The 27,572-nt window shown below is 38.1% G+C and overlaps 1 protein-coding gene across 1 annotated transcript; it reads left to right on the top strand.

Annotated features, from left to right (window-relative positions):
• The first annotated feature begins 685 nt into the window (after window positions 1–685).
• LYPLAL1 (lysophospholipase like 1) lies at window positions 686–27,572 on the top strand. Its single transcript, XM_015622548.2, has 5 exons — window positions 686–904; window positions 5,066–5,165; window positions 16,191–16,360; window positions 26,582–26,697; window positions 27,314–27,572. The coding sequence occupies exons 1-5, from the start codon at window positions 820–822 to the stop codon at window positions 27,551–27,553; spliced, it is 711 nt and encodes a 236-aa protein (XP_015478034.1). The 5' UTR covers window positions 686–819; the 3' UTR covers window positions 27,554–27,572.

The raw sequence follows: 27,572 nt of genomic DNA, 5'->3' as shown, positions 1-27,572 counted from the left end.
CACCTGGCCAGGCAAAAGGCGACACTGCGCTTTATGGCCGGCCATCCTCGTCCCGCTGTCGCCGACCTCAAAGCGCTGAAGCAGTTGGCTAATCTGCACAGCACTAGCGGGGAAAAATAAATAAAATAAAATAAATATGACCTTGAACGTGTATGGGTTACCTCAAAGTGCAAAAGTAAGCTCCTACTCCTTACACCATTTTATGGCAGTTCGGTAGAGACTAGCAAGAGCATCAGGATAGCTGATCTTAGACATCGATTAAGGTGGGACAAATTCTCAAATGTCTGCGGGACCTTTTTCATGGTGCTCCTTGCGGGTCCTTCACGCTCTGAAGCGCCTGGAAGGAGCCACCAGCGCCATTCGCCTCCCCGGGCTCTCCTGCAGCCAGGCCTTGCCACTGAAGGGCTGCTCCTGGTGTGCCTCAGCCCCACACCTCCCCGCACACGTGTGTCAGGAAAATCCACAAACACCAGAGGTTTATGTCCAGAAAGGAGACAGGGGAGTCCTGCAACTTTACTCGAATAAAGGGATTGAGTCCACTGGGGCACACGCCCGCGGGGTTTTCTCTCTCTCACGTGTTACACCACAGAGGCGGACCGGTCCCTGTCACAGCGCACTGCTAAATGCAGCGTCTGCAGGGAGTCCGCAGTGCCTGTAAACAACCTCTGGGAACCGAGCACAGCGTCGAACGGGAGAACTGTCCTAGCCCGGTGCCAGGAGAGCCGGGGCTGCCTCAGGAGAGGCGCGGGGGGCGGAGACAGGGCGGCTGCAGGCCCGGAACCGGCAGGGCTGGCCCGGAGTGGGAGGAGAGCGCTGGCCATGGCGGCGCCCGCCGCGCTGCAGCGGAGCGTGGTGTCCCCCGCGGGCAGGCACTCCGCCTCCCTCATCTTCCTGCACGGCTCAGGTGCCTGCTTTCCCTCCCTTCTCTCCCTGCTGCCCCTGGGGACGGGGCGCTCCGGGGAGCGGGTGAAGCGGGCAGGATCGGCCCCTCCGGTGCTGCGGGAGGGGGGCGGCGGGACGGGGTGGCCGCCAGGGCTGGGGAGGCGCTTTGCAGTGACCCTGTCCCCGCGGCTCTGCCCTCCTCGGGCCCGGAAGGTGGAGGCGGTGGGCGGCAAAGCCGTGTGCGGGTGCCCGGAGAGCGTCCCACAGGGACGGCGCCAGCTCACACCGGAGCGGCTTCCCTGGGAACACACGAGTTCCAGGAGATCACAGAACATGCTCCGTCGGAAGGGCCGCATCAGGATCGTGGCTCCTGGCCCTGCACAGGACACCCCGAGGGTCACACTGTGTGCCTGAGAGCACTGTCCCAAGGCTTCTCGGACTCTGTCAGGCTGCCTGGTGCTGTGGCCACTTCCCTGGGAAGCCTGTTCCAGTGCCCAACCTCCCTCTGGGTGAAAAAACCTTTTCCAGATAACCGGCCTTATGCTTCATCCTGTTTCCCCGAGCCCTGTTACTCCCTAAATTGCCTCTCTCGGAGGGTCGCCACGTTCAGAGCATGACTTTCACAGTTAAAGTGGCTCTTGCTGTTCCAGAATCGGCATGAGAGTACTCTTGGCACCCTTTTAAAACCCGCGTTCATTTACCGACTTCTGGTTGTTCAGAAGGGCCCTGTCCATGTCCAGACTGGCTTCATGGCCACCCTCTGCAGAGGGGAGTTACGGCGTGTGTTTTGTTCAGTTTAATTCCTTAAAAGCTGTTTCTAATGAGCTAAATAACAGCAACAAGGTCCACATGACATTGAAAAAAAAAGAAAAATCAGTAATTTTAGGTATTTACTAGAACAAGGCCTTGAGAATCAATACTACTGAGCTACCCATGTGCATATGGCAACATGCTCAACACTTTCCCTGTCTTTTGCTTGCTTTTGCTTTTAGCTGGTGCTTCTGTATAATTTAACAAAGATGTGTGTCCTTACTAAATTAGTTTCATTTTTATAATTTTGTTTTTTAAAAATTCTGTGAGTAAAAGAATGAAAGTGAAAGAGTTTATGTGTTCAAGTTTCTTGTTAATGCTAATGCTTTAATGCTTAAGGAAATAGTTTTCTCTAATGTTGGAGGAGTAAGGGGAGATTATGGTTAGAGGTTGATTCCACATGTGGTTAAAGTACTCTACAATTTTTCTCTTTTTATTTTTTTATTTTAATATGACTTTATTCATAATGTTTGTAATGGGGTGGTTTTATTTGGTTTCTAGCAGTTACACAGAATAGAATCTAGAACAGAAGTTGCCACAGTGCTCTTGCTATGGGCTGGCCTGTAAACCTGAGTTGTAAACCTTTGTACAGCACTTGTGATGGAAAGTGGCAGTCAAATGGCACAAATCCATTTTGTTCACAATGCTTGCTCTAGACAAACTATAACAAGTGCAGCATGTAAATGCAAAATGGTATAGAAAAATACTAGAGCAATCTTGGTATCAGATTTAGGTAGAGGTTCCATTTGGTAGCTTGGCAGGAAGGCAAATGGACATAGCAAGTATGTAATAACTTTTTAGGATGAGGATTACAACTTTGCCGTGTCGTAACAATCATAGAATCATGGGCTGGAAAAGACCTTTTAGAACATCGAGTCCAACCATTAACCAAATGCTGCCAAGTCTGCCGCTAAACCATGTCCTTAAGTGCCACATCTACACATCATTTAAATACCTCCAGGGATGGTGACTCAGTGACTTCCCTGGGCAGCCTCTTCCAGTGCCTGAAAGCCCTTTTGGTGAATAAATTTTTCCTAATATTCAGTCTACATGTTACATGTTGTTGAATTTAAACTTTTCACAGAAAGAAAACTTTAAATACAAGCTATATTTGAAAGTAAAGAAAGTAATATTTTACTTGAGGAGGGAGAAGATAATATAGCTTCCATCAGTCTTTTTCAGTTTGTAAACTGACTCAAAGCAGAATCACTCATCATTTGCTTCTTTTTGTAGTGTTCAGAACATATAATGCTAAAATTTCAAAAGAGCCTGAAAGACTTGCATTTCAGGAGGTTTGTTGGCTTTTGTTTGATGTCACAGTTTCCTCTTTTCCTCCCTCTCCTCCAAGTTCTGTTCCTAGCAGTCAAAATACATTATCTGAGCATTCAAGTGCTCACATGTTTGAGTAGCATTTGGACCATGACAGTTTTTGACATACAGAAGGTCATAGTTAAATTTTCTCTTACGGAATTTTCTGTGACCTTTTAATGGACAAACTGTCTTCAATAACAGTAAATGTTTCTGCAGATCTTTGTGAAGCTTAAGAGGTGGGAATAAATAATAGAATAATGATTTGTCCTACGTCATTAAGGAATTTGTAAAGGCCTAGGTCTCAATTCTGTAATCATTCAAATAGTTGATTGACTTGAGGGTTCATTCTGTGCAGGTATTTGCAAGGCCTCACCCTGGCTTTCTAAGTGAAAAAAAAGCAGTGTATAGGGAAAAAAAATGATAGTTCAGGCTTCCCTAAAATACATTGTTTATAAGTGAGGTTACAACAACCTTCAGGAAAACCTTGTATGTCAAGAGTGTCTGTGAAAAATCAGAGGTGTGTTTGGACTTCAGACCCCAGTACTTGCATAAGAAAAGTGTTTGTGAGGGTGTGTTCTGAGGCATCCAGTTAAGGTGGTAACTTTGATTTTAATGTTTAGCTTAGCACAGGATAAGATTTGTGTCAGTTTTGCAACCCTGTTTTTTATTTGTCACATGGAATGTTTGGGTCAGAGAACAGTTAGTTCTAGTTATGCTAATTGTGCTTAAGAGGAAAAAAATGGCTGGGTTTGAATCCTTCTTGCCTTCTGTTTTAATTTTGAAGATACATTAATTATATTTGTTAATAAAAACAGCTGATTTTTGTTAGAGTGCTTAGGAGCAGATTTTCTCCATTGGGGAATTATAATAGTTTTAACAATGAATTGTTATATTCATGTGGCATTGTTCAAATGAACCCATGTAAGCCTGGCTAGGGACAGAGATATTTTTTACTTTTGGCTTGGCCATTGTATTGAAAATGATGAGGTGAGTTCTAACATCAAACCAAACAATTTGAGGTAAAATAATAGAAGATATTAGCAATTTGAGTTGATAATATGTGGGAACCTCAGCTTCAAGCAAGACTGAAGTCTATGGCAAAAGTGGCAATAGTAAAATTCCAGTTTGCTGAGCCCCTGCTCAATTTTTTTAGGTTAAACATCCTTCCTACTGTAAACTATATTCCTTGATGGACCGGTTCCCTTAAGTTTGAAGTGTTGTATTACACAGTATTACACTGAGGACTTGTGTATGCCTTCTCTTCAGAGGGGTGGCAGTGAAGTTATAGCTGAAAATACCAGTGGTGCAAAGACAACCTGGAGACACTGTCTATATATATGTGTGTGCATTTATATATATATACATACGTATATATACATAGATTAGTTTAAAAGGAGAATATGCTATTTACAGAAGAATTCCCATTCGTAGCACTTCAATCTGCAGGGGTTTTGGCCATAGGCTGCATTGGTAAGACTGGGGAAAAAAAAGCAGATTGGGAGTGCATCTCAACTAGTTTTCAAACAGAACTGTGTGATTAAAGTTTCTTAAGAGTCTGCTAAACATTTTAAATTAATCTATGTCTTTATAAATTGTCTTTTTCCCTTAAAGCCTATGTGCAATGTTAGCATAATTAAATGAGAACTGTTTTTAACTGGGTTCTGAAGTGGGTTAACATAAAATTCTTTAGTAAAAGTAATTAACTTTTCTAAGGGGAGCAACAGTTATTTTACCTCACTTTTTAAGATATTCATCAAAGCTTTTGTTTATCACTTAAGAGCAAATATGGTGAACTGTAAGTAAGATATAAGGCCTTGTGTCCGCTTAGAATGTAGTAAAATATTGATTAAACTTATGTTGTGGGATCTCTTAAATGGTCTTTTTCTAGGAAGTTTTGATTCCATTGGAAAGGGGACTGATGTTGTTCTAGAAAGTTATTTTCTAGCATTTTAGTGTATTAACTTCATAATTTCAAATTAAGTCAATCTGAAGTATATTTGACATTGTATAATTTTCTTGCTAAATGCACAGAATAATTCTTGTACTCTTCTGTGTGATACAGGTGATACTGGCCAAGGAGCAAGAGCATGGATAAAACAAATTTTGAATCAAGACATGGCATTTCAACATATAAAAGTAATTTACCCAACGGCTCCTGCCAGGTACCATTTAATATATTGTAAATGTAGGATTAAGTTTCTCTGTTCCAGTGCTATAAAATACAGTTCTGAATATTGGTACAGATTGTCTTAACAATTCTTTCTTCTTTCTCATGTGTATATTTTTTGACAAAACTGAAGCTCAACTATGCATTGTTGTCCAGGAATTGTGATTTTAAGTGGTTAAGACTAAATGGTTTCCAGAAGTCACAGGCTCTAGCTGAAATTTGGGTATTGTCCTCATAGTCACTTTCCTTCATATAAGTAGAAGATGATCCTGCAATGTGTGTTGTAGGGGCATTAGAGAGTCATGATCCAGATCACAATCCTACCCATAATAACTCCCATACATTAATTATTAAATATTGTGTTGTATTTAATGCCAGGTTTCAGTACTGAAGGTGGTCGGTCTTTTTGGCAAGTAGGATATCCAAGATTCTCAGCTCCTGGAGAAAGGACTGGGAATTTAAAAATCCACATTACTTCTTGTTTGAATTCTAGCCCAACTATTTAAAAAATAATTGAGTTCAACATTTGCTGTAAGCTCAAGCCTTGTTATTAAATGACACTATGTGTTCAGTGGTAGATGGAAATATAGATAAAAACTTTTTCCTGTAGGAATTTAAAGTTTACGCATTCAAACCTAGAGGCTAAAAGTTGGGCACCTACCCCCATTCTTAGTTATCCAAAGATAATATTGCGTATAGAATATATAATTAATAACATATATTATGTATGTAACATATATTAAATATATAATACTAAATTTTAGAGGTGTTTAACTTTTCTTAATACAATATTTTTAAGGTGTCTGTGGCTGTAAGTTAGGAAAATGTTTCCTTGAAAGGTAATGGAGTTGAGTTTCTTTCTGAATTTGTGCATTCAGATGAATGCTGAACAGAAAAGGAAATTGTGACACAGACTTTTGAGGTACAGAAGTTTCAAAGTCAGAAAAAAATTCTCGAAGGGTATAAACAAGTATAATAGCAGATTTTGTCTGGCATTCACTAGTACATTAAAAAAACCTTTTTCTTTGACCATGTATTTTTTTATGGTCTACTTAGGCAGGAAAAGCAACTGAGAGATTGCAGTGTGAATGTACTCACTGTGTTACAGAAAAATCAAGCTCTTGAGTGGAAACCTTTGAAGCAGTGTGTTCTGGGTTAGCAGGGAGTGAATGCCATTTTCTGTAAATAATGTGCTTGTTACTTCTCTGATGACAGGCAAAAGTAATGCTAGAGTTATCAGCGGCACATCACACATGCTGAGGGGCTCCACTGCTTCCCTACCAGCACAGCAGATACTGGGGAAATGCAGGAGGAGTTGCTCCCTTGGAAAATGATTTTTCTCCCTATGTGATATATAGCCAGAGCACTCAGACCGCATCTGCTGGGCCACTGCTTCACTTTTCCATCCCACTGCACCTCTGAGGTCCAGTCCTTTTCTTATTTGTTCTTGTTTCTTTGGGTAACTACAGATGTAAATGATGTATGAATGATTAACCAGCAAGATCTTCTTGCCTCAAATGAAGGAATTTGTTTTTATCTCACGACTTTGAATTTCTTACTTTGGTATGAAAATCTTCCAAAGATGGGAAGATAATGTTGTTATTAAAATATGTGAATAAACTTCATTTCACCCTCTTTTGTCCTTCTTTAAGTTGAGGTTGTTCTTGTTCTTTTCTAGAGCAGGTAGAGTCATGCATGACCTGATTCAGAAGTTGCTTTTAGCAAAATAGAAAAGTTGTATATTCAAAGAATATCAAATACCCACACTGTTTGTCTTTAACAATCAAAGCACTTTTGTGTACAGCTGTCTGTTGCTGATAAACAGCCCTAGCTGACACAGTAAGACAAAACAGATGCTCCTAAGCACTGTTTGCAGCAATGCTGAAGTTTCTGATGATACATGTCATTGCATGAAACCAAAATAACAAAGCATTTACAGACCTATTTAATATTGTTTTGGTATTCAAGAACAAACCACACTATGCTTTTTTGAGATGGTTTTGTAACAGTTGCCTTCCTTTCTTTCACAGAAAATAAAGGCAAGGCCTAGAACTTCCAAACTTGAATGGCAGACATTAAAGTAATTAAACTTGAAAATAATATGTTGGTTTTATGCATGTGTATATTTATATATGTATATGTTTTGGTAAGAATTCCAAATGTTTCTGGCAGCAGGGAAGGTGAGACCTATAGCATCCTTGTTGGTGAGACCTATAGCTGGGTGATTATGGGTGTGTAGATCTGCTGAGAAGATTCTGAAACCAGGTTCTTTGCCCACGTAGAGGCTGAGGAATGTGCTGGCTGAAAGTCAGGCTGCTGAGAGTTCTCCTCTGTGGGTCTCTAAGCTGCACTGTCAGTGCAAAACTTGCCTGCAGGTTCTTGTGCTGATGATGAAATCAAAGAAAATCTTAAAGCTTGGCAACACCCTCCTAGGATTGACTAATGTGCTCTTCTAGCAAAATACTGTTAATGTGGATGTACTTCATTCTCTGAGTTCCTCTCTTTTCCAGGATAGCTTTGCACATGCACATCAAATGTTCTCTGAAGAAGAAGTAGTTATGCCAGTAGAAGCAGGTTTGATGATATAACTGCAAAGCTGGGGGCTTTGGCAGGATAAACTGCAGGTTGGGAATACCTCCTTTCTTTGAAAAATATATAACATAACATAACATGTATATATTAATTATATAATAGATATAATAATTTCTTTTGATGGAAGTTATTCTGCTGATAGATGCGTAGATATGGTCTTATGCATTCTTCATGTCTGTTCAACAGAGTTTTGAAAAGCAGTGGAATTCACATTTTTCAACACAACATTGAATTTTTTTTTATTTTTTTATTTTTTTGTGAAGAATGGATTTGAATTATACTTATGTTTTGTTTAGATTTTATCCCAGGTGCTGAAACATGCATATTTTTAATTTGTACAGCATCAGAGGTTCAGACATGTTTTGATTCAAAAGTCAATATATTTGAAAATTAGTTTGGAAAACCAGTCCAACATATAATTGGGAAGAATTCTGAAATATGTTCTTTGGCTCCACTAGCATTGATTTCAGCAAACACTAGAGAAGATTATGGGTAAAAGCAGTGGAATGTTATGGAGCTACATTTTATAAAACTGTTTTTTACTCTACTCTATAGGTCTCTGAAAAAAGTCACACTTCTTTTTTTAAAAGAGATTTACTTTTCTTCAATCATTTTTGTGATATTCAAGGTTTGTACAGACAGCAATCAGCTGATGCCCCCTGGACAGGCAGTGTTTGCAGCATTTTGTCTCACTTATCCCCCATCACACTGGAAAGTGCAGTGAGTCTCATATTTGGTTGTTTCCTGAACAAAAATAACAGAATGTGGATAGTGAAACTTAGAGTTAAAGAAGGAAAACTTGGAAAAATACTGAGTAAACCACATATAGTAAAAAGTATGCTTAGAGAAAAATGAAAAAAATATGTGGATTTGAGGACTTGATGTGATGTAGCGAGAGTACTGACACCTGAATTTGGAATATGTTTGGAAATTAACTGCATTTACTTGACATATGTAAATTTTGCTTTAGAAATTGAAAGTTTTACACATTTCTTGGAGGTTTGGTTTGGTTTTTTTTTCTGTAATATAGTAATATAGCCTACTGGGATACTTAAAAATGAGTAGAGAACTTGTTTTAGCTATATCTAGCTTTCTGTCAAGATTAGTGCTTCTGCACATAGATTAAATTTGTTAAACACAACACAATTCTATTTTCTTTCCATTGTAATGTTAATATATATCTTTAAAAAAAAAACAAGCTCAAATTGGAGCCCTAGTAGCTGATGCAATCCCTAAAGCCACGTCTACACTAATAGTTTTAAAGGAAAGGGTTTCCTTTTTCCCTTTTTATTTGGGTCAGGATGCCTACAACTTTAAATACTGTTTCAGCTGCTACAACTGTGACTTAAACATTAGGTTTCTATTGAGTTTCTAAATCAGAACTGAATACCACCCAATTTAAACTTTTTTATTTTTTTTTTTAATAGAAAGTGATAGTTTAAATTGGCATTGCAGGAGCTAACGTGGTAAATTTAAAACCATTTAGGCTCTGCTTGTTTTAATACATATACCTTGCCTTCTATAATTCCCTGAAAAAATCTCGGCCAAAGATTCTTTGCATTGTCTTGCATTCCATTCTGACAGTCCTTCTCTTCTGCAAGTCAGAAAATCAACTGTAAATACTACTTGGCTATTTTATGGATCTTTCTGACATTCACTCAACAAACCTTTCTGTGGGACATAAGTCTCTGTGCAGAATTTGTTGTCTGGGGGTGGCCCCAATTTGTTCTGATTTCCGTTATCTTTATGTGGCTGGTAAAGACTGAAAGGCCCACTACTCCATCTTTTCACCTAAATCCCCATCTTTGCTCAGCTCATGGGTGGAAATGAGCTTCATCTCACCATAGTCCCCATCTGGCTCTATCACAAAACCACCAGACAGTTTGGCACCACTCAGCTCCACTGGCAGCCTCTGCCTGTGAGAGGCCTCGGATTGGAAAAGCAGCAGGGGTACTGCAGCTCGGACTTGAGATGGATTGGAGGGGAGTGTGCACAGTGCCTATCATACTGTTTTTGGCTCAAGCAAATGTTATTAATCCTTGACTTTTGTAAGCCCTAACCTCATTCATAAATTTAAGACAAAGGAGTCTTTTTTAAACGTGGGAGCTTGAGGGAGAAATGGGGAAGGTTTGGGTTGGTATCATGGTGTGGTTCTTTCATCTCCTTTAAGTAAAAATTCAACGTGTTCTGCATAATAATCCTTGAAGTATGCTTGGATAAACTTTGTATTTTCCTTTTATTTCTGCTCTGGAATTAGGTGAGGAGAACTGCATATATCTAATGCTTACATCAGATGCTAAATAGCATGTGGGATGCACTAAACACAGAGATAACAGTATCATGTCAGAGATAACTGTAGTCATGCTTGGGGAAAACAAATTAGAACATGATGGAAATAATCTTGGATTTCTAATTCCCTTTACTACATTGTGCTCTTAGACATCCTTCCTCTTGTTTTTCTTCCCTCAACCGTTTTCCAGTACAGAAGAATTGGAGTGAGTGGTTTTTATATCACCCTTTCAACAAGCAGTTGTGGATTTCTAAGTTATGTGCCATTCTGTGCTCTTGCTTTGCAGTCTTTCAAAGGATTTCTGTGCTTAGCTAGTGTCATTCATCCATCCTCAGTGTTGTTTGCCACCAGCTTGTGAAAGATGCCACTTTGAATCCCAGAGTGCCTTTCAGACCCCATAATGGAGAACTGATGCAGATTGGACCCTGGTTTGCCTCTTGCCACTCTCTTTCAGCTAATTTGTAAGGCAGCCACTATTGGTTGCTGAGGAACTGGCAATGTGTATTAAAGGTCTTTTATGGTCTTTTCAACCATAAAATTATTGCTGTTCTCTGATTAGTACCAATCCCCAGAATTTACACCACCTTCTCCAAAAAAAATCCCCCAAACAACAAAATCAACCCAGCAAACCAACAGAAACAAAGAAACAGAAACAAACTTAATTTATCCCACTGAGTTTTATGCCGGACTCAGTTGCAGCTCCCTTTGTCTTGAATGAATAAGATTTGTCTCAAGTAACAAAAGCTGTCAGCACGGTATTTATTCAGGTAACCATTCTGTACCAGCTCAGTCAGCTCTCATTTCAGACCATGTGCATCCAGAACAACTCTATCAAAAGCATTTGCATGTGGTTGAGTGAACAGGCACAGCCTTTTCTGGAGAACAGCCAAAATTGCTCCTCATGGAGATGACTCTTGCCTTCCTTTTAGTCATTTTTTTTTTATAGTTCTAAGTTAAAGCTGCTTGAATTTTGGACTCTTCGTATGCTCTGTTACCATACCACAAAGTTTCATTGTTAAGATATGCTGACCCTCAGGTTTAACACAAGATGTACCTTGGACTAGAGTTTCCAGTTTATATTTCCTATTTGACTAGCTTGATACTCTGCTTTCCTCCCCATTTCTTTTAAAATTTGCTTTCTGCTTCAAGCAGATAGTGGGAATTAAAAATATTAAATATTTTGGACCTAAATTTTCTATTGAAATGTAGTCCTGAAATTCAGCAGTGACATTATGCTATGAGAGAATTTGGAATTAGGAACTAACTTGCTTTCATTTGAAATACCTGCCAGCAGCTTTAAGAGAGTCAAGACTTGCTTCTAGAACCACTCAATATTTTGGATTTGAAGGGACATTTCAAGGTCATCTAGTTTAACACCCCCCCACCCCCAGCAATGAGCAGGGACATCTGCAACTAGATCATGTTGCTTGGAATCCCATCCAGCCTGTCCTTAAGTGTTTTCAGGGGTGGGAATCTACCATCTCTGTCCAACCTGTGTTGGTGTTTCAGCACCCTTATTTTAAGAACCAGTCTTCCTTATATCTTGTCTAAGTCCAACCACTTCAAACTGAAAGTCATCCGCCCTTGTCCTATTGCAAAAGGTCCCACTAAAATATGTGTTCTCATCTTTCTTATAAGTCCCTTTAAATACTGGAAGGTTTCAATAAGGTCTCCCTGGAGCTTTACCTCCTCCAGGCTGAACAAACCCAACTCTCAGCCTTTCTTTGTGGGGAGAAGTGATCTGATCATTTTTGTGGCCCTCCTCTGGACCTGCTCCAGCAGATCCATGTCTTTCCTGTTTTGAGGCTTCCAGGACTGGATGTAGTTCTCCAGCTGGATTCTCACCAGAGCAATGTGGAACTACTATGATAGTGTGCCCTGTAGATTTTTTTTGTCTTCTGAAAGACAATGTTACGATATGAGAGGCCCTACCTCCTATCTGAGAGGAGATGGTTTTGGGAAGCAAGAAAAATTGAGGATTTCAGTAAATTTTTTTTAATCTTTCTTTGTCTTTATTTCAATCTTGAAGCCCAACTTCACTATAAATTTCCAGTTCTGTCTGACATTTTGGGAAGTTCTGTCTGGAAGCCTGTAAGCCAGCACCAGTGGTCTGGGTTTATGTGTCTGCTAATTCAGGGTGATCATAGTGCTGAGCATGAAGGCAGTGATGCAATTGTGTATCAGGAGAAAGAGTTGGGGGAAGAATATTTGTCATTTATCAGTGTGCTGTCTTCTACTCTTACTTAAAGCAGCTAGAACCGCTGGCTTGTCTTCTAACTTAAAATGTTGGATAGGGACTGTGATTTATTGAGTAATGAACAAAACCACCTGTAGTTTTATGTGAATCACTATGTTAATAGCATCATTTTGGAGATGAAATTCACCATGGTTTGAGATCTGAAATTGAAAACTGAACCTTTTGTAGCATCATTGAATTACTCTCCACTTCTGTTAAGATAATTTCAGACTAACTGGCACAATTCTAAACATGAATAAGAAGGTCTAGAGGATATATTCATGCTTCAGAAAGGTGGAAGTAGATGGTGTTGCTACTACCTACTTTCATCATGTTTTCTTCAGTATTATAGAACTGAGGTTAGCAGAAGCAAATCTGTGTTGAGTTTGATAAATCTGTAATGCTATGTATTGCTTTGAAACTTTGCAGTGAAATCAGCAGTGAACATGACTTCTGAGATAGAAAGGATGATAAGTACTTACAAAGATATTAAAGGATATTTTTTCCTTTTAAGGCATTGAAGTATTGTGTAGGATCCTCTTGAGACTGCACTCTTATGCAAGAGGTATATTGATCTACAAAGACATACTTAAAAATAGGAGCTATAAAGTAATCAGAAAACATGATTTAGAGTGATTTGGGGATGTTGGGAAGCATTTTAAAGATTCCAGTCCTCTAATTCCTACAGTTTCTCAAATGTTTGATATTAGCCATGTCTCCTTTGCTGTCTGTTCTCCTAACTTTTAAATCTTAAGAGAGAAATTAATACAAATTGAACTTTTTTTCTTTTGTCTCTTAAAAATGGATACAAGTTTGGAAACTGGATCTACCCAGAGAGAGGATTCTTGATTCTAGTTTTCTTATATGCATTTGAATCTTTTATGTGCTCCGAACAAGCAAAACATACTCATGCACACCCATTAAAACCAAATAAGAAAAAATACCCACACCACTTGGTTAAAATTCCATGTTTTCATTCCCATTTTCAACAGCACACAGTATTAGAGACACAGAACTTTATTTCTAGTATAATTTTTATTTTTTAAGACAATAAAGAAAGAGAGGCACAGATGGACTAATGGTATGAGTTTTAATTAAGAAAGCAAAAAACATTCCAAACTTAAAGCTGATTTTTTTCGTCTGACATTGTCCTTAACTGACCATGTTGATCTTGCTGGATGGAGTTTTCACTCCACTCTGTATTTTTTTTTGCTTTTGCATATTTCAGTCCAACTTTTCATGTCACTGTAACATAGAGATTTTTTTTTTTTTTTTTTGTGGTTTAATTGTATGAAAAAATTTGGTGCTGTATTCTTGGAGCTCTACAGATGGTTCCATGCCAAACATATTTGTTTACCGTAGTAATGTCTGAGTTGTAGTGTGCCAGCTAATAAAGAGATTATTTAAGGAAAAAGGTGAATGACTAAAACAGATGTGCCAGTTGGGTGAACCATTAAAAGAATCTAACTTCTCTGCTTTATGTAAAGGTTATTTTTAATGCACTTCTGAGAACTCAAGAGTGCTTGCAAGGATGCTTTTGAAGCAGATGAAAGGCACTTGTCTGTTTGCTTGGGGGTCTTTTCCTGTGGGTTTGAAAGACATTGGTCTTCAATCTGATTTAGGAAGAATTTGCAAAGAAAGCAGATAGAAGTCCTGAGTTTCAAAATCTGATCAAGTATTATAATCTCATGATGAATATTGACCTGTTTTAAATGTCAGGATCTTGTCATTTAGTTGTGGGGACACATGTTTTAATATTTATGGAATATAAAAGTAAATTGCTGTAATGCAGTATATGTATGTATCTTTGTTCCATGTAAATCCTGGAGGTCAACCTGCTGTAATGATAAATTCAGGTCAACCTGCTGTAGTAATACTAAAACTTTTTACATCATTTTTTTTATGCAAGTATTAGGTAGTCTGACTTTACTAGAAATGAAGCACTCTGGCTGCTAAGCATTTTAACCAGGTCTGATGTAAGAGTGTTTGAGAGAAGGTTAAATCATGGATTTTTAAATGCTGTTTGTCCTGGCATTTCGTCTGTTGTACATCACATTGTCCAGGAGACTTCCAGAAACTCCATTGATTCTGCTCTTGATAGATTTGACTGGAATGTCTCCTCTTAGAAACTGACTTTTGTGAATTAGGTATTGGTAATCTTATTTCTTAGGTGTTGATCAGTTCATTCGGAGCAATCCTGGAGATAGAATTCTAGAGAGAAGACAATAAAAAAGCAAAAGGATTTTAATACTGTTTTTTAAACGTAGCTTTAGGTTGCTCATTGTCCAAGATATTTCCACTGAATTTCCTTTTAATTTTGGAGTTAACTTTTTAATAGACAGGTAAGGGATACCTTGGAAACTAATAGCTCAGTATTTTGAATTCTGGTGCTTAAGTGTACAGTTTGTTTTGAATTAAGGAAATGAGGGGTTACTTCAGGCACTGGACCACATATTATATGGCACTTTCAATAATGGTACATTTTAGGTACCCTGAGGCTCTGCTGAAAAAGATGAACCTGTAGTATTTCTGTTTGTACCTATCTGTCGCTGTTTGTTGCCTCTTTCAGTATATTTTTCTTACCAACTTTTAAGTTATGGACTTTATTTTTGTGTTCATGACAACAGGCAGAAGAAAATCTATGTTCTCTCATTTTTTACTTTTATGACCAATAAATAATAAGTATTTTTAATACTTATTAATAATATAATTAATTAATTAAAAATTCACATATTAATATTAATAGTGCAAATATTATTATCTTGAACACTCATCCTAGTGTACTGGTTTAGAAATAACTGTTTACATATATGAAGCCTCTTTGATGTTAATAAAGGCATAATTGTTCCTTCATTACGAATAACTGAATTAAGGGCTTTCTCATTTTAGGTTAGTTGTGGTTTTGTTTAATCCTAGTATTGAAAAAATTCCAGAGACAGCACAGAAGTCAACTTCAGCATTTTCAGTGTTTTCCCATCCAGAAATATATCAAAATCTGTCTGTTTTGTGGATAAGGGTTATAATCTGATCTAAGCTTAAGTAAAAATGAAGAATTTGCCCTGGTCGAACATAGCAAATAAGGGTTTCAAGGGGCTTTGTTTGAGATGATCAATCTCATAGCAGTATGTTTTGTAACATATTGTAGGGCCATTGCAAGGCAATTAGATCACCTTTCTTGGGATTTCAGGGCTCTATTAATCATCTTTATTTAAAACCAAAGAAAAGTCTTCTTTGAATTGAAGGTTTCTTGATTATCTAAGATTTGGGCAGCTTGTTGAAGCACTTAAAATAACATTCAGACAATGCAGTATTATGGTGGGGAGTGTCATATCTCTTGTATGTGCACCAGTCCAGTAAGCACATGGCATTTCTTTCAGTTATGTTTATGAGATATCTTCCCCATTAAGATAAGGATGGCTGTATTTATTTGACACAAAGAAAAATTGGCAGGTGTTTTTAGTACCTAGAGGTTCATAGTACCCACCCTCTTTCAGTTTTGTCAAGAATTAGGCAATTGAATTCCATAAAGTTATCTTGTTTAGATGTTATTTCAGTTTGTCATATTCCAGCGTGGATTTCAACCCTAACTTTGTTTAGGATTAAGGACCTCTTGACAGGCTTAAAGATTTAAAATGTTTAGCTGACCTAACCAACCTTAACATTGAACTGGCTGAAAACTGCAAATTTTACATAGCTTCCAAATGTTGGCTTCATTCTTGAAGGACCATGACTTTAATGCAAGGAAATGCAATGTGACTGGATGTAAATGCAGTTAGATCTCAAAGAGGTTTTTCTCTGCTTTGCTGGAGATACACAGAATCATTTTTATTCATTATATATGCTCAAGGCTTTTAATCCTGTGCTTGGTTAATCATTTGTTTTCTTTCCTTCCACCACTCCAGGCCATATACACCTATGAAAGGAGCCTTTTCCAATGTGTGGTTTGACAGGTATAAGATCTGTAATGACTGTCCTGAACACATTGAAAGCATTGATTCTATGTGCCGGGGCCTTACAGACCTGATCAATGATGAGGTTAAGAACGGCATTGCCAAAAACAGGATACTCATAGGTAAGAGATTTGTTTATAATGTGCTTATTCTAATGGCTTTTTTAATGGTTAAGAGACCATCTTCTTTGAGTTTACTCTATCATGAAGGCTCATGAGCATGACTTGAAACTGCTGAACAGCCTTTTCAGTAGCCAATCCTCAGCAACTTTGAATCCTTTTTTAAACCCTTATCAGGTGGGGAATGTGCCTGACTGTAAGCAGTATCCTCAGAATGTAAAACTGTTTTTATTGTCAACAGTCATTTGTAATCATTATTTAAAATAGAGTGGGCAGTGATTTACTTTGAGAAGTACATAGTTTTACTATTTCCTTTAAGCCCTTTTCAAGGATGGAAAAGTACACTTTCCAAAAATGACGTGCATTTTGGAGACTGGAGATGAAGCATATAAATAATCATGAACTTTTCCTTACTGCTCTAATAATTTTGGGTTAAATTAATTCATGCAGGAAAAATGTGCATGTTACACAGCACTAAAGGTTAACACTTGATAACAAATGAAGTATTAGCTGTAATAGTTCATATGTGTCTATCTTTATTTCTCTTTCCACAAATTTCCAGTAACTTTCACAGTACTTTTGTGAAATAGATGGTGGGATATTGAGGCACAGGAATTGAGGGTGATGAAATAGCCAATGGCAGAGACAGAATGAGAATTCAGAAGTCCTTGGCTCCGTGTCCCATCTCTAGACCACAAACTATTTCAGGTTGGGAAAAAACTCTTAAAGTGGGATCTTATAAATGTATGTCCAACTGAGTCATGCCATCAAAATCTTGCGTGGTCAAGCCACTACCATTCAGCCTGGTGTGTTTTCCCTGTCCAGCCCCATGTTGCTCTGTGAAGGCCTGTGCTTGCTTTCCCTTTCTGGCTCATTGCCCTGGCTGCAGAGTGCATTGTTTTGGAGGGCTGTCGACAGAGTCCCTTTGATCTGTGTTGTTGCACCTGCTGGCTTGGAAGCAGCTGGAGAAGTGCAGGTGCTTTGTTGTTGAGCAAGCTGGAGATGCTCTGTGGACAGATCCAGTGTGCTACTAGGCTGTTTTCCTTTGCTCTGTAGCCTTCAAAATTAGAAATAGCCAGACTGCAAAGTATGAAGGTTGTTTTCCAAGTCATAAGTAGAGTAAGGGAGTTGGCATGCACTGAGTGTTTCATCCCGTAGATTCTTTGGAAGTCCCCGTCTCTGTGTGTTTGCATTCCTCACATATTAATCAGAAATAACTGTACTTGTTTTGTCACTCTTGAGAGCTCTGTTTCCCCACCTGACAGAGACTACAAGCATACATCCTCATGGTTCAGTCCAGTATTTATGCAAGAAGCAAAATAAGGCAGCCTTGAGTTACTTTGTCCAAAGTACAGAAGGGGACTCATGTGGATGCATAAGAAACTTGGTAGTGGAAAATTGTATCACTTGTGGCTGTACAAGATTAAGTGTTCTTCCACAAAAACTTTGTGCCTTTTCTGCGCTGTTTTTGATGATTAACCAGTGTGTGACGCAGTGAAGAATGAAGCTTAGGGATCCTCTAAGGTCTCTCTGCATAAAGGTAACATTAATTGTCTTAGATAGAACTTTGTGCAAATAATTGCCCATCTTCTGGCATTCTTTCTTACAGGAAACTAGGACTCTTGTAAAGGCACTCTGCAGATTTATAGTATTCAGCCTGGAGAACAGAAGGCTCTGAGGAGACCTCTGATGGGCCCCCAAGAAAGCTGGGGAGGGACTTTTTACAAGGCCATGTAATGATAGGAGAAGGTGGAATGGCTTTAGACTGAATGAGTGTAGGTTTAGATTAGATATTAGAAAGAATTTTTTTTACTTTGAGGGTGGTGACACAATGACACAGGCTGCCCAGAGAGGCTGAGGGGGTCCATCCCTGGAAGTGTTCAAGGCCAGGTTGGATGGGGCCCTGAGGAACCTGGTCTAGTAGAAGGACTTCCTGCCCATGGCAGGGGGTTGGAACCAAATGATCTTTAGTTTATTCCAACCCAAACCATGCAGTGATTTTTTTGGTCAAAAGAAAATATGAGGCCAAGTCAGTATGTCTGCACCAAACTGTAATGTCCACTTGAAAAGGAGAAATGTGTGGCCTGAAATTTTTCTCTTTGGGAGACTGGTGTACAGGAGATAATGGAAGGTTTGGTTACTTGCTTAGAATGTTAGATAACTGAGTTCAGTCTGATCTTTTTAGACTTCTCTTTGAAAATGTCAGGAATATCCATCTGGTACAAGAAGATGAAGCCTAAGGTAACAGATGGTGTGCAGACAGTGGGCTTGTCACTGCTGGTACCATGGAGTTGGAGGAGGCAGTCTTGGTGAGGTAAAGGGAAAAAATAAGACATTTATAGCAGAGGCAAACCAGAGTGAAATTTTGCTGTGAATTCATAGTTCATTCAGTGCTGTTGAGTCATGTTGGAGATCCATAATGGCAGTACTGGTACATACCTTATTATGGAAAAGGGGGACAAAATAATTGAGAGAAGCAACTGGACAACTTGGGAGTCTGTGAAGAACAGTGGGGATGTTTTTGGGGAGGGCCACAGAAACCAAAGAGCAGAGCAGTCATATGAAGGTACTTAAAGGGAATGAAATGCTCCCCAAAGGGTTAAGGAGAATTGGGTTAAGTGACCATTTTGTAGTAAGTGGGAGTTTTAATGACTGGAAAGAAAACAAAATTACTATGAGGAGTGTAACAAGATTGAAGGTTATGGTTTTATATGGAATAGAGGACTAGAAATTACAGGCTGAGGGTGAGTGTCAGATATTGTTGGATGAGGGCAAGCGAGGTGTTAGGCAAGCAGGAAGGTGGGCAGCTGCTGACAGCTCAGAGGTGTGGGATAAGAAGGCAAGATCTGAAGGAGCACTGTGCAAAGGTGAGCAAGTGGGAAGAGACGGGGAGCAGCAGTGGACTCTCGAACATGGAAAATGAGAAGCCCAATACCTGGTCTTCTGGGGGATGATTCCCCTTCTTGAGCCATTCAGACTTTCCACAAGGCTCAGGACAGTGGGAGAATAAGAGCATTTTCTCTGAAAGAAGTTGTAGCCTGCATTGTTTGCTTCAATAGCTCTGAAATCCACAGGTGGCTGCTTGTAGACAAGAACTCTAGAGCTGAGGATAGAATCCAGGTTGTACAGTGCCACTCCTCTCTTCTTTACCAAGAAAAATTCTGGTGCAACCTTGCTTTTATCAGCTGCTCTATGCTCTACTTCTATAGAAATAAATTACTTAGTTTACTGGATCTAAAGGAAGTCTTATTTTTAAAACATCCATATTAATTTTGTGGCATGGCTCATCTACCCATTCCTATCTCCTAACAGTTTCATGAGCTGCTTTCCTTTTAACACAAGTCTTTTGAAGGAAATAGACTTCTGATTAAGCTTTATTTCCCCTGATCTTGGAGGAGGAAGGAAGGGAGACTAACAGCAATACATAATTATTCAAAAAAATAATTATATCATCCCCAGAATTTAATAATGGCATTTAGTTTTTAGCCAGACATTCTTGTTGAGTTACTCTTACTGGTCTTCCTGGCTAAAGCCTTTATCCTTGTAAATAGTCCTTTAAGTAGGTTTATATTGACTTTGGAGATAAAAGACTGTTATAAATTTAGTCAAGTTTTGACACTTGGAGCTTTGATACTATCCTTTCTTTAAAAACAGGATGTATTTCTTCTTTATAAATGCCTGAGTTCATTGCTGAATTGGCCAAACAAGCCACAGTTTAAAATATGGGACAATCATTTCTTTTTCTATCTAAAGCTAAGTTGGTTTTTCAGGTGGCAGTGGTTTTGTTTTTTGTTTTCTTGTGTTGGTTCTTCTGTTGTTTTGGGGTTTTTTTTAACTGCTTCCATAGTGATAGTGCACTGTAAAATAAGTCCACTTCAGTGCAAACTGTTCAAGATTTCAATAATCTTATTCAAGAAGATCTTGAACGAAATGCCCCTCTCATTTTTTGAGCATTTTGATACGGCTCACTGTAGTCAGCTACACGTTGGTGAAAGGCAGTCTTTTTGTTCTTTTTTTATTCTTAATTTAGCACTGCTTTCCTGCTTTCACAGGTCACTTTTTGTGTAGTGCAGAAGTGCTGATCCAAGCACATTGGTCTCTGCCACCTGTAGTCACTCATGTAAGCAGCCAGTGAAAATAAACTTTCCATAACAGTCCTGTAGACTTGACTAAATGCCAGAAAACACATGCATGATTCCTGACGCCTTGTGTTATAACAATAACACAAGACACACAACCACTTTTTGTTTATTGCTGGACTTCTTACATAGCTACTGAACCATGGTGGAAGTAACATGAAAGCTCTGTGCTGCTTGTAAATATTAGCATTTCCTTCTCTCTCAGTGTGTGTGAGAATGGGATGGAGGAGGTGGAATATCTTGGATTTGACACCCTAGAGAGCAAATGCTATAAATATGTGAAGATAAAAACTTCCAACAATAAATCGTTAAAGTGTCGAGCAAACTATTTCACCCACAGTCTTGGCATTTTATTTTTTTGGCTTCTAAGCCTATTGCTGTCACTCATCCTAATTTGTATCTTCTGTCTTTATTAGGAGGACTTTTTCTTCCATTCAGAGGTGCTTACAGCCTTGATCTTACACAGTAAATTTGTGGATTTATTTTGCTGTTTATCTCTGCAATTCAAATGAATTTTCTCTTTCTGTACCTCCCATTATGTGACTTCGTGGTTTATGTAACTTGTGCCTGAGATTCTGGGTTCAAAGCAGTACTGTTAGTCCATCTGCCCCATAATACCTGCAACATTTTATTAATTTTTAGTGCATCAATGTAAATTTTTCTTGCATTTATTCTTTGGGGTAAATGTTTGCTTCTCTTGGTTTTGAGGGGTTTTTTTTGGTATCTGAACTGGCCATGTTTTTCTTTTGGATCTCTGCTACTCCAGCTCATGCATCAGGAAGTAAGAAGAGACATTAACAAATGAATCTTTCTGTTTCCTTCATAAGTCTTTCAGTAGGAGGTGCAATGCTAATTTTAATGAAGAGTAGTCCATTACTTGTTACTTCATTTCCCAGCATTTGGTGGTGTCAATGTTAATATTATCTTAAAACTCTGAAAGGTGACACATTCTCAGTATGGCAAATGACTGGTTTTGCAAATGATAGTGAAGATTAGGAGTAAATAAGATTCATAGCAATAGACTCAAAAATAATTCAGTCATGATATTGTCATCACAAAGAAGATAATCACTTCAGTAAGAAAATAATTATAAAGTGAATCAAGTTCTGATCTTTTAAGCCTTACTAGGAACTGTTGAAAACATATCCTTACTCATCTTTAATAAATGCCTGAGTTCAGTGCAAAATCCAGTGGATGGATGGGCTTTTAGAATGCTTGAGAGTTGAGCAGACATGCCACAGGGTACAAATTAACCTGTGCTTTTTTCACAGTTGTGCCAACAGAATTGTAGGAGAGTGAGACTTCACAACATTTGCTATTCTGTTTTCATGTGCCAGTGCAGGCTCATCTCTATTTAGACAAATCCTTGCCATTACTTTTCTGACTTCTTGTAAAAGATCTCTGCTGACAAAAGGTTCACAGCTCTGCAGAACAGCAACCTGTTTCTGTGCTTCACTACTCTTTGCTTTAGAGAGCTATTTTCCACCTTTCTTTCTGTGATTCAGTTTAGAGTCACAAATACATTGAGCAGAAAGGATAGGTTGTTCTCTTCCCTTTTCCTATGTTGTGCAGTTATGCTGACTGTAAAAGTGACAGGTAAGTGTTGCAGCAGGGTAGTGCTGTCATCTTCTCTAGAAACAACTAAGAAAACACACTGGGTAAATGAAGGAAGCCATAGATTGGTAGAGTAACATCTCAATAAAAATCGATTTGAGAGTTTTCATGGATTTTATTTTGCTTACAGTGCTAAAAATTACGACTCCTTAGGCACACATGTTGGGTTCCCCTCTATTACCCATAACAGTTGAAAATAAAAGTGTAAGTGGTTCTGGTTTTACTACGAGTTGATATGTTTGAAACAATTGTACACTTGTTTTTACTAGAAAGTGGTAAAACTTGTACCACTTAAATATACATTTCAAAATGTGTTTTGACTGGTGAGAAAGTTGGGGAGCAAATTGATTCATGTTCCTAACAAGATCAAGTGGCTGAACCACTCAAGGGAAGTTGCCTTTGTTCTTGTAAAGACTCAAGTTTGTTGCTCTTGTAAAGACCAAGTAACAAACAGAATAACGAGGTTATCAAAGGTGGAAACCATTGATTGCAGTTCTGCTGGTGTGCAAGGTTTTTGTTTAATAAAGTTCCATTAAGAGATTAAAAGAAAAAAATCACTGCTGTGAGGAAATTCACTTGAGACAAAGTACATGTTTGAGCTCTTAACACAGGAGCAGTGTTTAAGGAGTTCTGTGGAGAAGGGAATTTGCTGTTCCTGTGGCATTTGTACTCTTTGCTGATATTCTTTTGTGAACACTGTTTAATGTATATAATAATTCCATTCATTGATGAAAATGGAAGGCCAAAACAGAAAGCTTCTTTGCAGATGATGTGTAGAACAAGATTGTGCTGTTACTGTTAATAGAAGGTAAATCACAAAGTTGCTGTGGAGAGAGGAAAGTAAACTGGAATGTAGCTTTAGGGAGAAACTCCTGATAACAAACTGATTAAAGCAACTCTAAGTTGAAATACTAAAAAAAGGAGAAATTGAGAATGAAAAATGTTGTGAGAATGGAATGAAAAGGAGGCAAGAGTATGTAATATATTGTAATAATAACAGAACAGGCCAAGACAATTTCTAACTGTGCTGGTGTGGCCTTATACAACAGAAGAGTGTCTTGTGCTGTGCTGGCACAGGCACTGTGTGCTGGAGGATTCATTTCTTTCCACTTTGTTACCAAAGCTGTACTGACAAATGTGAAAAATACAGGAAAGACAAAGAACAACTACTGCAGAGAAACTAGTGTAGATATATTGCTTAAAACAAACACCCCAAACTATACCTCTACACCCAAGTCTGAATCCTAATCTCATAAGGGGTTTAGCTTCTCCTGTTCCTTTTTTTTTTTCTTCAAAGTTTGTGCACTAGATATGATTCACAACTACTTTTTTTTCACATGGCTGTGATTTCTAGTATGGCAAGCAGCTTTGAGCATGTTAAAAATTCTACTGAAAAGAGTGAAGAAGTGATATTTATTGTTTCCTTATTCCATAATCATTATAACAAATGGACTAAGACATTTTACAGTCAGATCTAAATGGTTTGGAATGCACTTGGAAATGTCAAACCTGTGTGAGCTAGAGAGATGTTTTTTCTTTAAAGAAGATTGAACAGCTAAAGAATTTTCTGAATTTAGGAATAGCTCATTGCAGCCACTAAAGTGATGCATGGGGGAGAAGGCAGTTTTTAGCATTCTCTTATGTATACAGGACAGGAGATACAAAATAAACCTTTGTGTTGGATAATAAAGTTTGTCTTTTCTGAGATGCAAACACACTGTTAGACAAAGTACAAAAAAAGAAACAAATAAAGCTGAAGTCTGACAGTAAGTAAATACTTGGTTTCCTGAACCCCATATAACATTCAAGTGTCATCACAGAAAATGTTATTGTTTCAGACAGATACAAATGGGAAGCAAATTAATACAAATTAAGATCTTTTGCAAAAGTGAGCTGGAGTTTTGTTTAAAAGGCTCCTAAGGCCATTCACAAGCTCTGAAAGGAATATTTTATCACTGAAAAATGGCAACTGTGCTGAGGATTTCTGCTTTATTCAATCAGGTATAAATTCTGTATGAGAAATTCAGTTTCTGTTCACATTGTGTTACATCATCCTGTGCCTGAGATTGCCTGAATTTAGTTATAGATTATGTTCCAGAAAAGAGTGTTTTAGTTTTAGTAAAGTATTGCTTGGGAGTTTCCTTCTGATTCAAATTCTATAATTTGAAAGTGTTACAACTGTGTGATTTCAGCAGATCTTTCTCAGCTATCAAGGTGAGTCACAAGCAGCTTTCTTCTTATTGCAGAGGGCTGTTACCTAAAAATCAGCACTACACTGAAGCAGATTTGAAGTCATGAATGCATCCATGAGTGAACTTTCTCTGCAGCTTGAAGTGTTTTACATACTTGAGTCTTTTGTATGTGCTCCCCTATTAGTCTACACATAAACCTCCTTTGTGAGTCAGGAAGTTAACACAAAGAGTTAGGTGCTTTCCTGAACTGGCATCCTGAGCATTGTCAAGCTAACCCTGTTTAACTGTTGTGAAGCATTAATCACAGTTCTCATTAAAATCGGTATGAGGGGAGAACTGAAAGTGAATGTACTTTTAAATTTAAAACATACTGGCAAACTCTGAATTTCCATGCATAGTCTTTGTGTGTCTTGGAAGTGGATTGATCTCAAGTAGAAAAGTAGATTGGTGAAGACCTTGCAATGTTCTGCCCCCCTAAGGATTGGATTTTGCTGTGTCATTTTGATTTTGTCTAACACTCAGACGTGATCTGCTTAGCAATGCTGTACAGTTTATGTATTCTTCATGCTGAGATCATCTGTATACATGTACTTTTGAGTTTTGTTTACTCTCTGTCATTTCATACATTTGTTTTGTGTAATATCTGTACCTGCCTCTTGTTTTATCTTCATTCATTCAAAATTTGAATTCTTGTAGGAGTTCTCGGCTGAGAATGTCTTGGATGTGTTATATCAAACATATACTGAAATTGGTCTTGTAATTGAAAAAGTAGTCTGCATCTATAAATGCTTATTCAAATTGTTGTTTTTGAAACATTTATATCCTCTGACATTTTCTTGGAGGTGTTTGTGGTATCAGGTGATGAACTTCAGGTGTTCCCATGCAAATCAAATTCAAAGAGCTAGTACTTTGTATTGCATTTTCTTGTAGTAGTATGAACCACATAAAAGAACCATTACCTAATATTCTTCTAAACAGAAGGTGACTGCATTGTCAAAGACTGCTGGTGAGTAATTGCAGACAGTGTGCCAGATTGTGACTAACTGGGTACAAAATTTTAAGATTAAATCATTTACAAACTAGTAATGACTTTTCAATGCAGCTTTTCTTCCTGTAATCTGAAATACTTAAAATGGACTTCATTTTATGTGTTGACAAAGCATTGTCTGTATTTATTTGTAAGCAAATGCAAAATGGTTTCTTAGAGTACAAGTGCTTCTTATGGGGTTTTGGGATAACAGCATTCTTCAGAATGAACAAAAGGAAATTAAATAAGTGGCCAGATTGTGCATAAGAAAATAAAGGAAACTTCACTCTAGTCATTATCTGGATACAGTCAATGTAATGGCCTCTGTACTATGTCCTTGTGAAGTAATGTGGTAGTCTGGATTTCTTTCCTAATGAGTAAGCATTTGTCATTTAAAAATCATCCCTGAGGAATTATCTTCAGTAAAGAATTAGTGTAGTTGAAGAGACATATGGATCACGGAAGGCCATTAATTCAGAGATCCTGTTAGAGCTCAGGGGGAGTACATTGCTTTTTTTCCCTATTTATTATATATCCCACAGTATAGCAACAAAAATATCCTCAATGCTAGTTTAATGAGAATGCTCATTGATTATGTACAATAGAGATCTTTCATGTGTGAATGCTGCTAGCCTAGGGGAGAAATAACTTGACTACAAAAAGCAGTGAAAATTACCTGTTCATTTGTTAATGTCAAAGTATGTATGGCCACAGTATTCTGCTACCTGATAGGGACCATACACCAATGGCTTCTGAAGTAATGGTATTTTTGCTGTTCCTTTTTGTTGTCTCTCAGTAATGAATCTTCAGCACTGCTTTAGCTATCCAGTGTCTTAATTGCATCATGCTTTGATTTAAACCTCAAGCTATGCCATATAGTGTCCATGTTCAGGTTGGATGTCAGAAGGAATTTCTTCACAGAAAAGTTGTTAAACATTGGAATGGGCTGTCCAAGGAGGTGCTGAAGTCACTGTCCCTGGAGGTGATCAAGAAAAGACTGAATGTGGAACTTGGTGCAATGGTCTACTTGACAAGGTGGTGTTGGGTCATAGATTGGGCTTGATGATCTTGGAGGTTTTCTCCAACCTAAGTGATTCTGTGGTTCTAAAATCATTGTAACTTTTATGATACTCAAGATGGTATTTTTGTTGTATTATGTATAAAAGGAACAAGTCTGAAGATAAGAAATTGTACATTGGGTTACAAAGACTTAAAGAGAAATCCAGTCTTTGTTTCTTTTGTTACATCCTAGGAGGCTTTTCAATGGGAGGTGGAATGGCAATGCATTTGGCATATAGGTTTCATCAGGATCTGGCAGGAGTCTTTGCCTTGTCTAGTTTTCTCAATAAAGACTCTGCTGTTTACCAGGTGAGTGTATATTAGATATTATGGAAAGCCTGCTTAGCTACATGGAAAACATGGTGATTAAAATCCACTATACATGTTTATACATCTGAGGCTGTTGATTTGTATTCTAAACTTACACCATTTCCAGGAAAAGATAATCAGAGTATTAGGGAAGTGAGGCTTTAAAACTGTCTTTAAATAGTGCTTTATTACGCTTGTTTTGCACAGACAGTACAATATTAAAGTGTAGAAGGAAATTACCAAATGAAATGCTTTACTAGTTGTCCTTAATTGTTAAGGAGTCTGTGTAAGCATAACTATTCTTTGAAAATGTGTGATGCATTATAATGCTTATGAGCCCCATTTGCTGTCATGAATTTTTTCTGTTTCTCTTATTTGGAGAGGTGTATCTTAAGGTTTATCTTAAAGTAAACCCTATCATTTCTGAAGAGTTACTGTATTGGAATTTGAAGGCCATTTTTTTCCAATATTTCCTTGTTTATTTCTATAGAGATAGTACAATATGACCCCTAAAATGTAGATCAGTAAATGCAATAAATTGTCACCATGTAATTGTAAATATTCTTTTGAAACTTTTGGCAGTATATCTGACTGACAGTGTCTCCTTTCCATCTAGGCTTTGAAAAGAAATGAAAATGCTCTTCCAGAATTATTTCAGTGCCATGGAACTGCTGATGAACTAGTTCTCTACTCATGGGGTGAAGAGACCAACAAGATGTTAAAGTCTCTGGGAGTATCAGCATCACTTCATACTTTTCCAAACCTCAATCATGAGCTGAGCAGAACTGAAATAGAAAAATTAAAATCCTGGATTGTAAAGAAATTGCCTGTTGAAGCACCAAAGGCAAATGAATAAATGAAGATCCAGCCTCATA

This window comes from Parus major, chromosome 3 (assembly GCF_001522545.3).
Source record: "Parus major isolate Abel chromosome 3, Parus_major1.1, whole genome shotgun sequence".
Taxonomy (NCBI): Eukaryota; Metazoa; Chordata; class Aves; order Passeriformes; family Paridae; genus Parus; species Parus major.
Note: the sequence above shows the minus strand (reverse complement) of the source record. Positions and strands in the feature narration are given on the sequence as shown.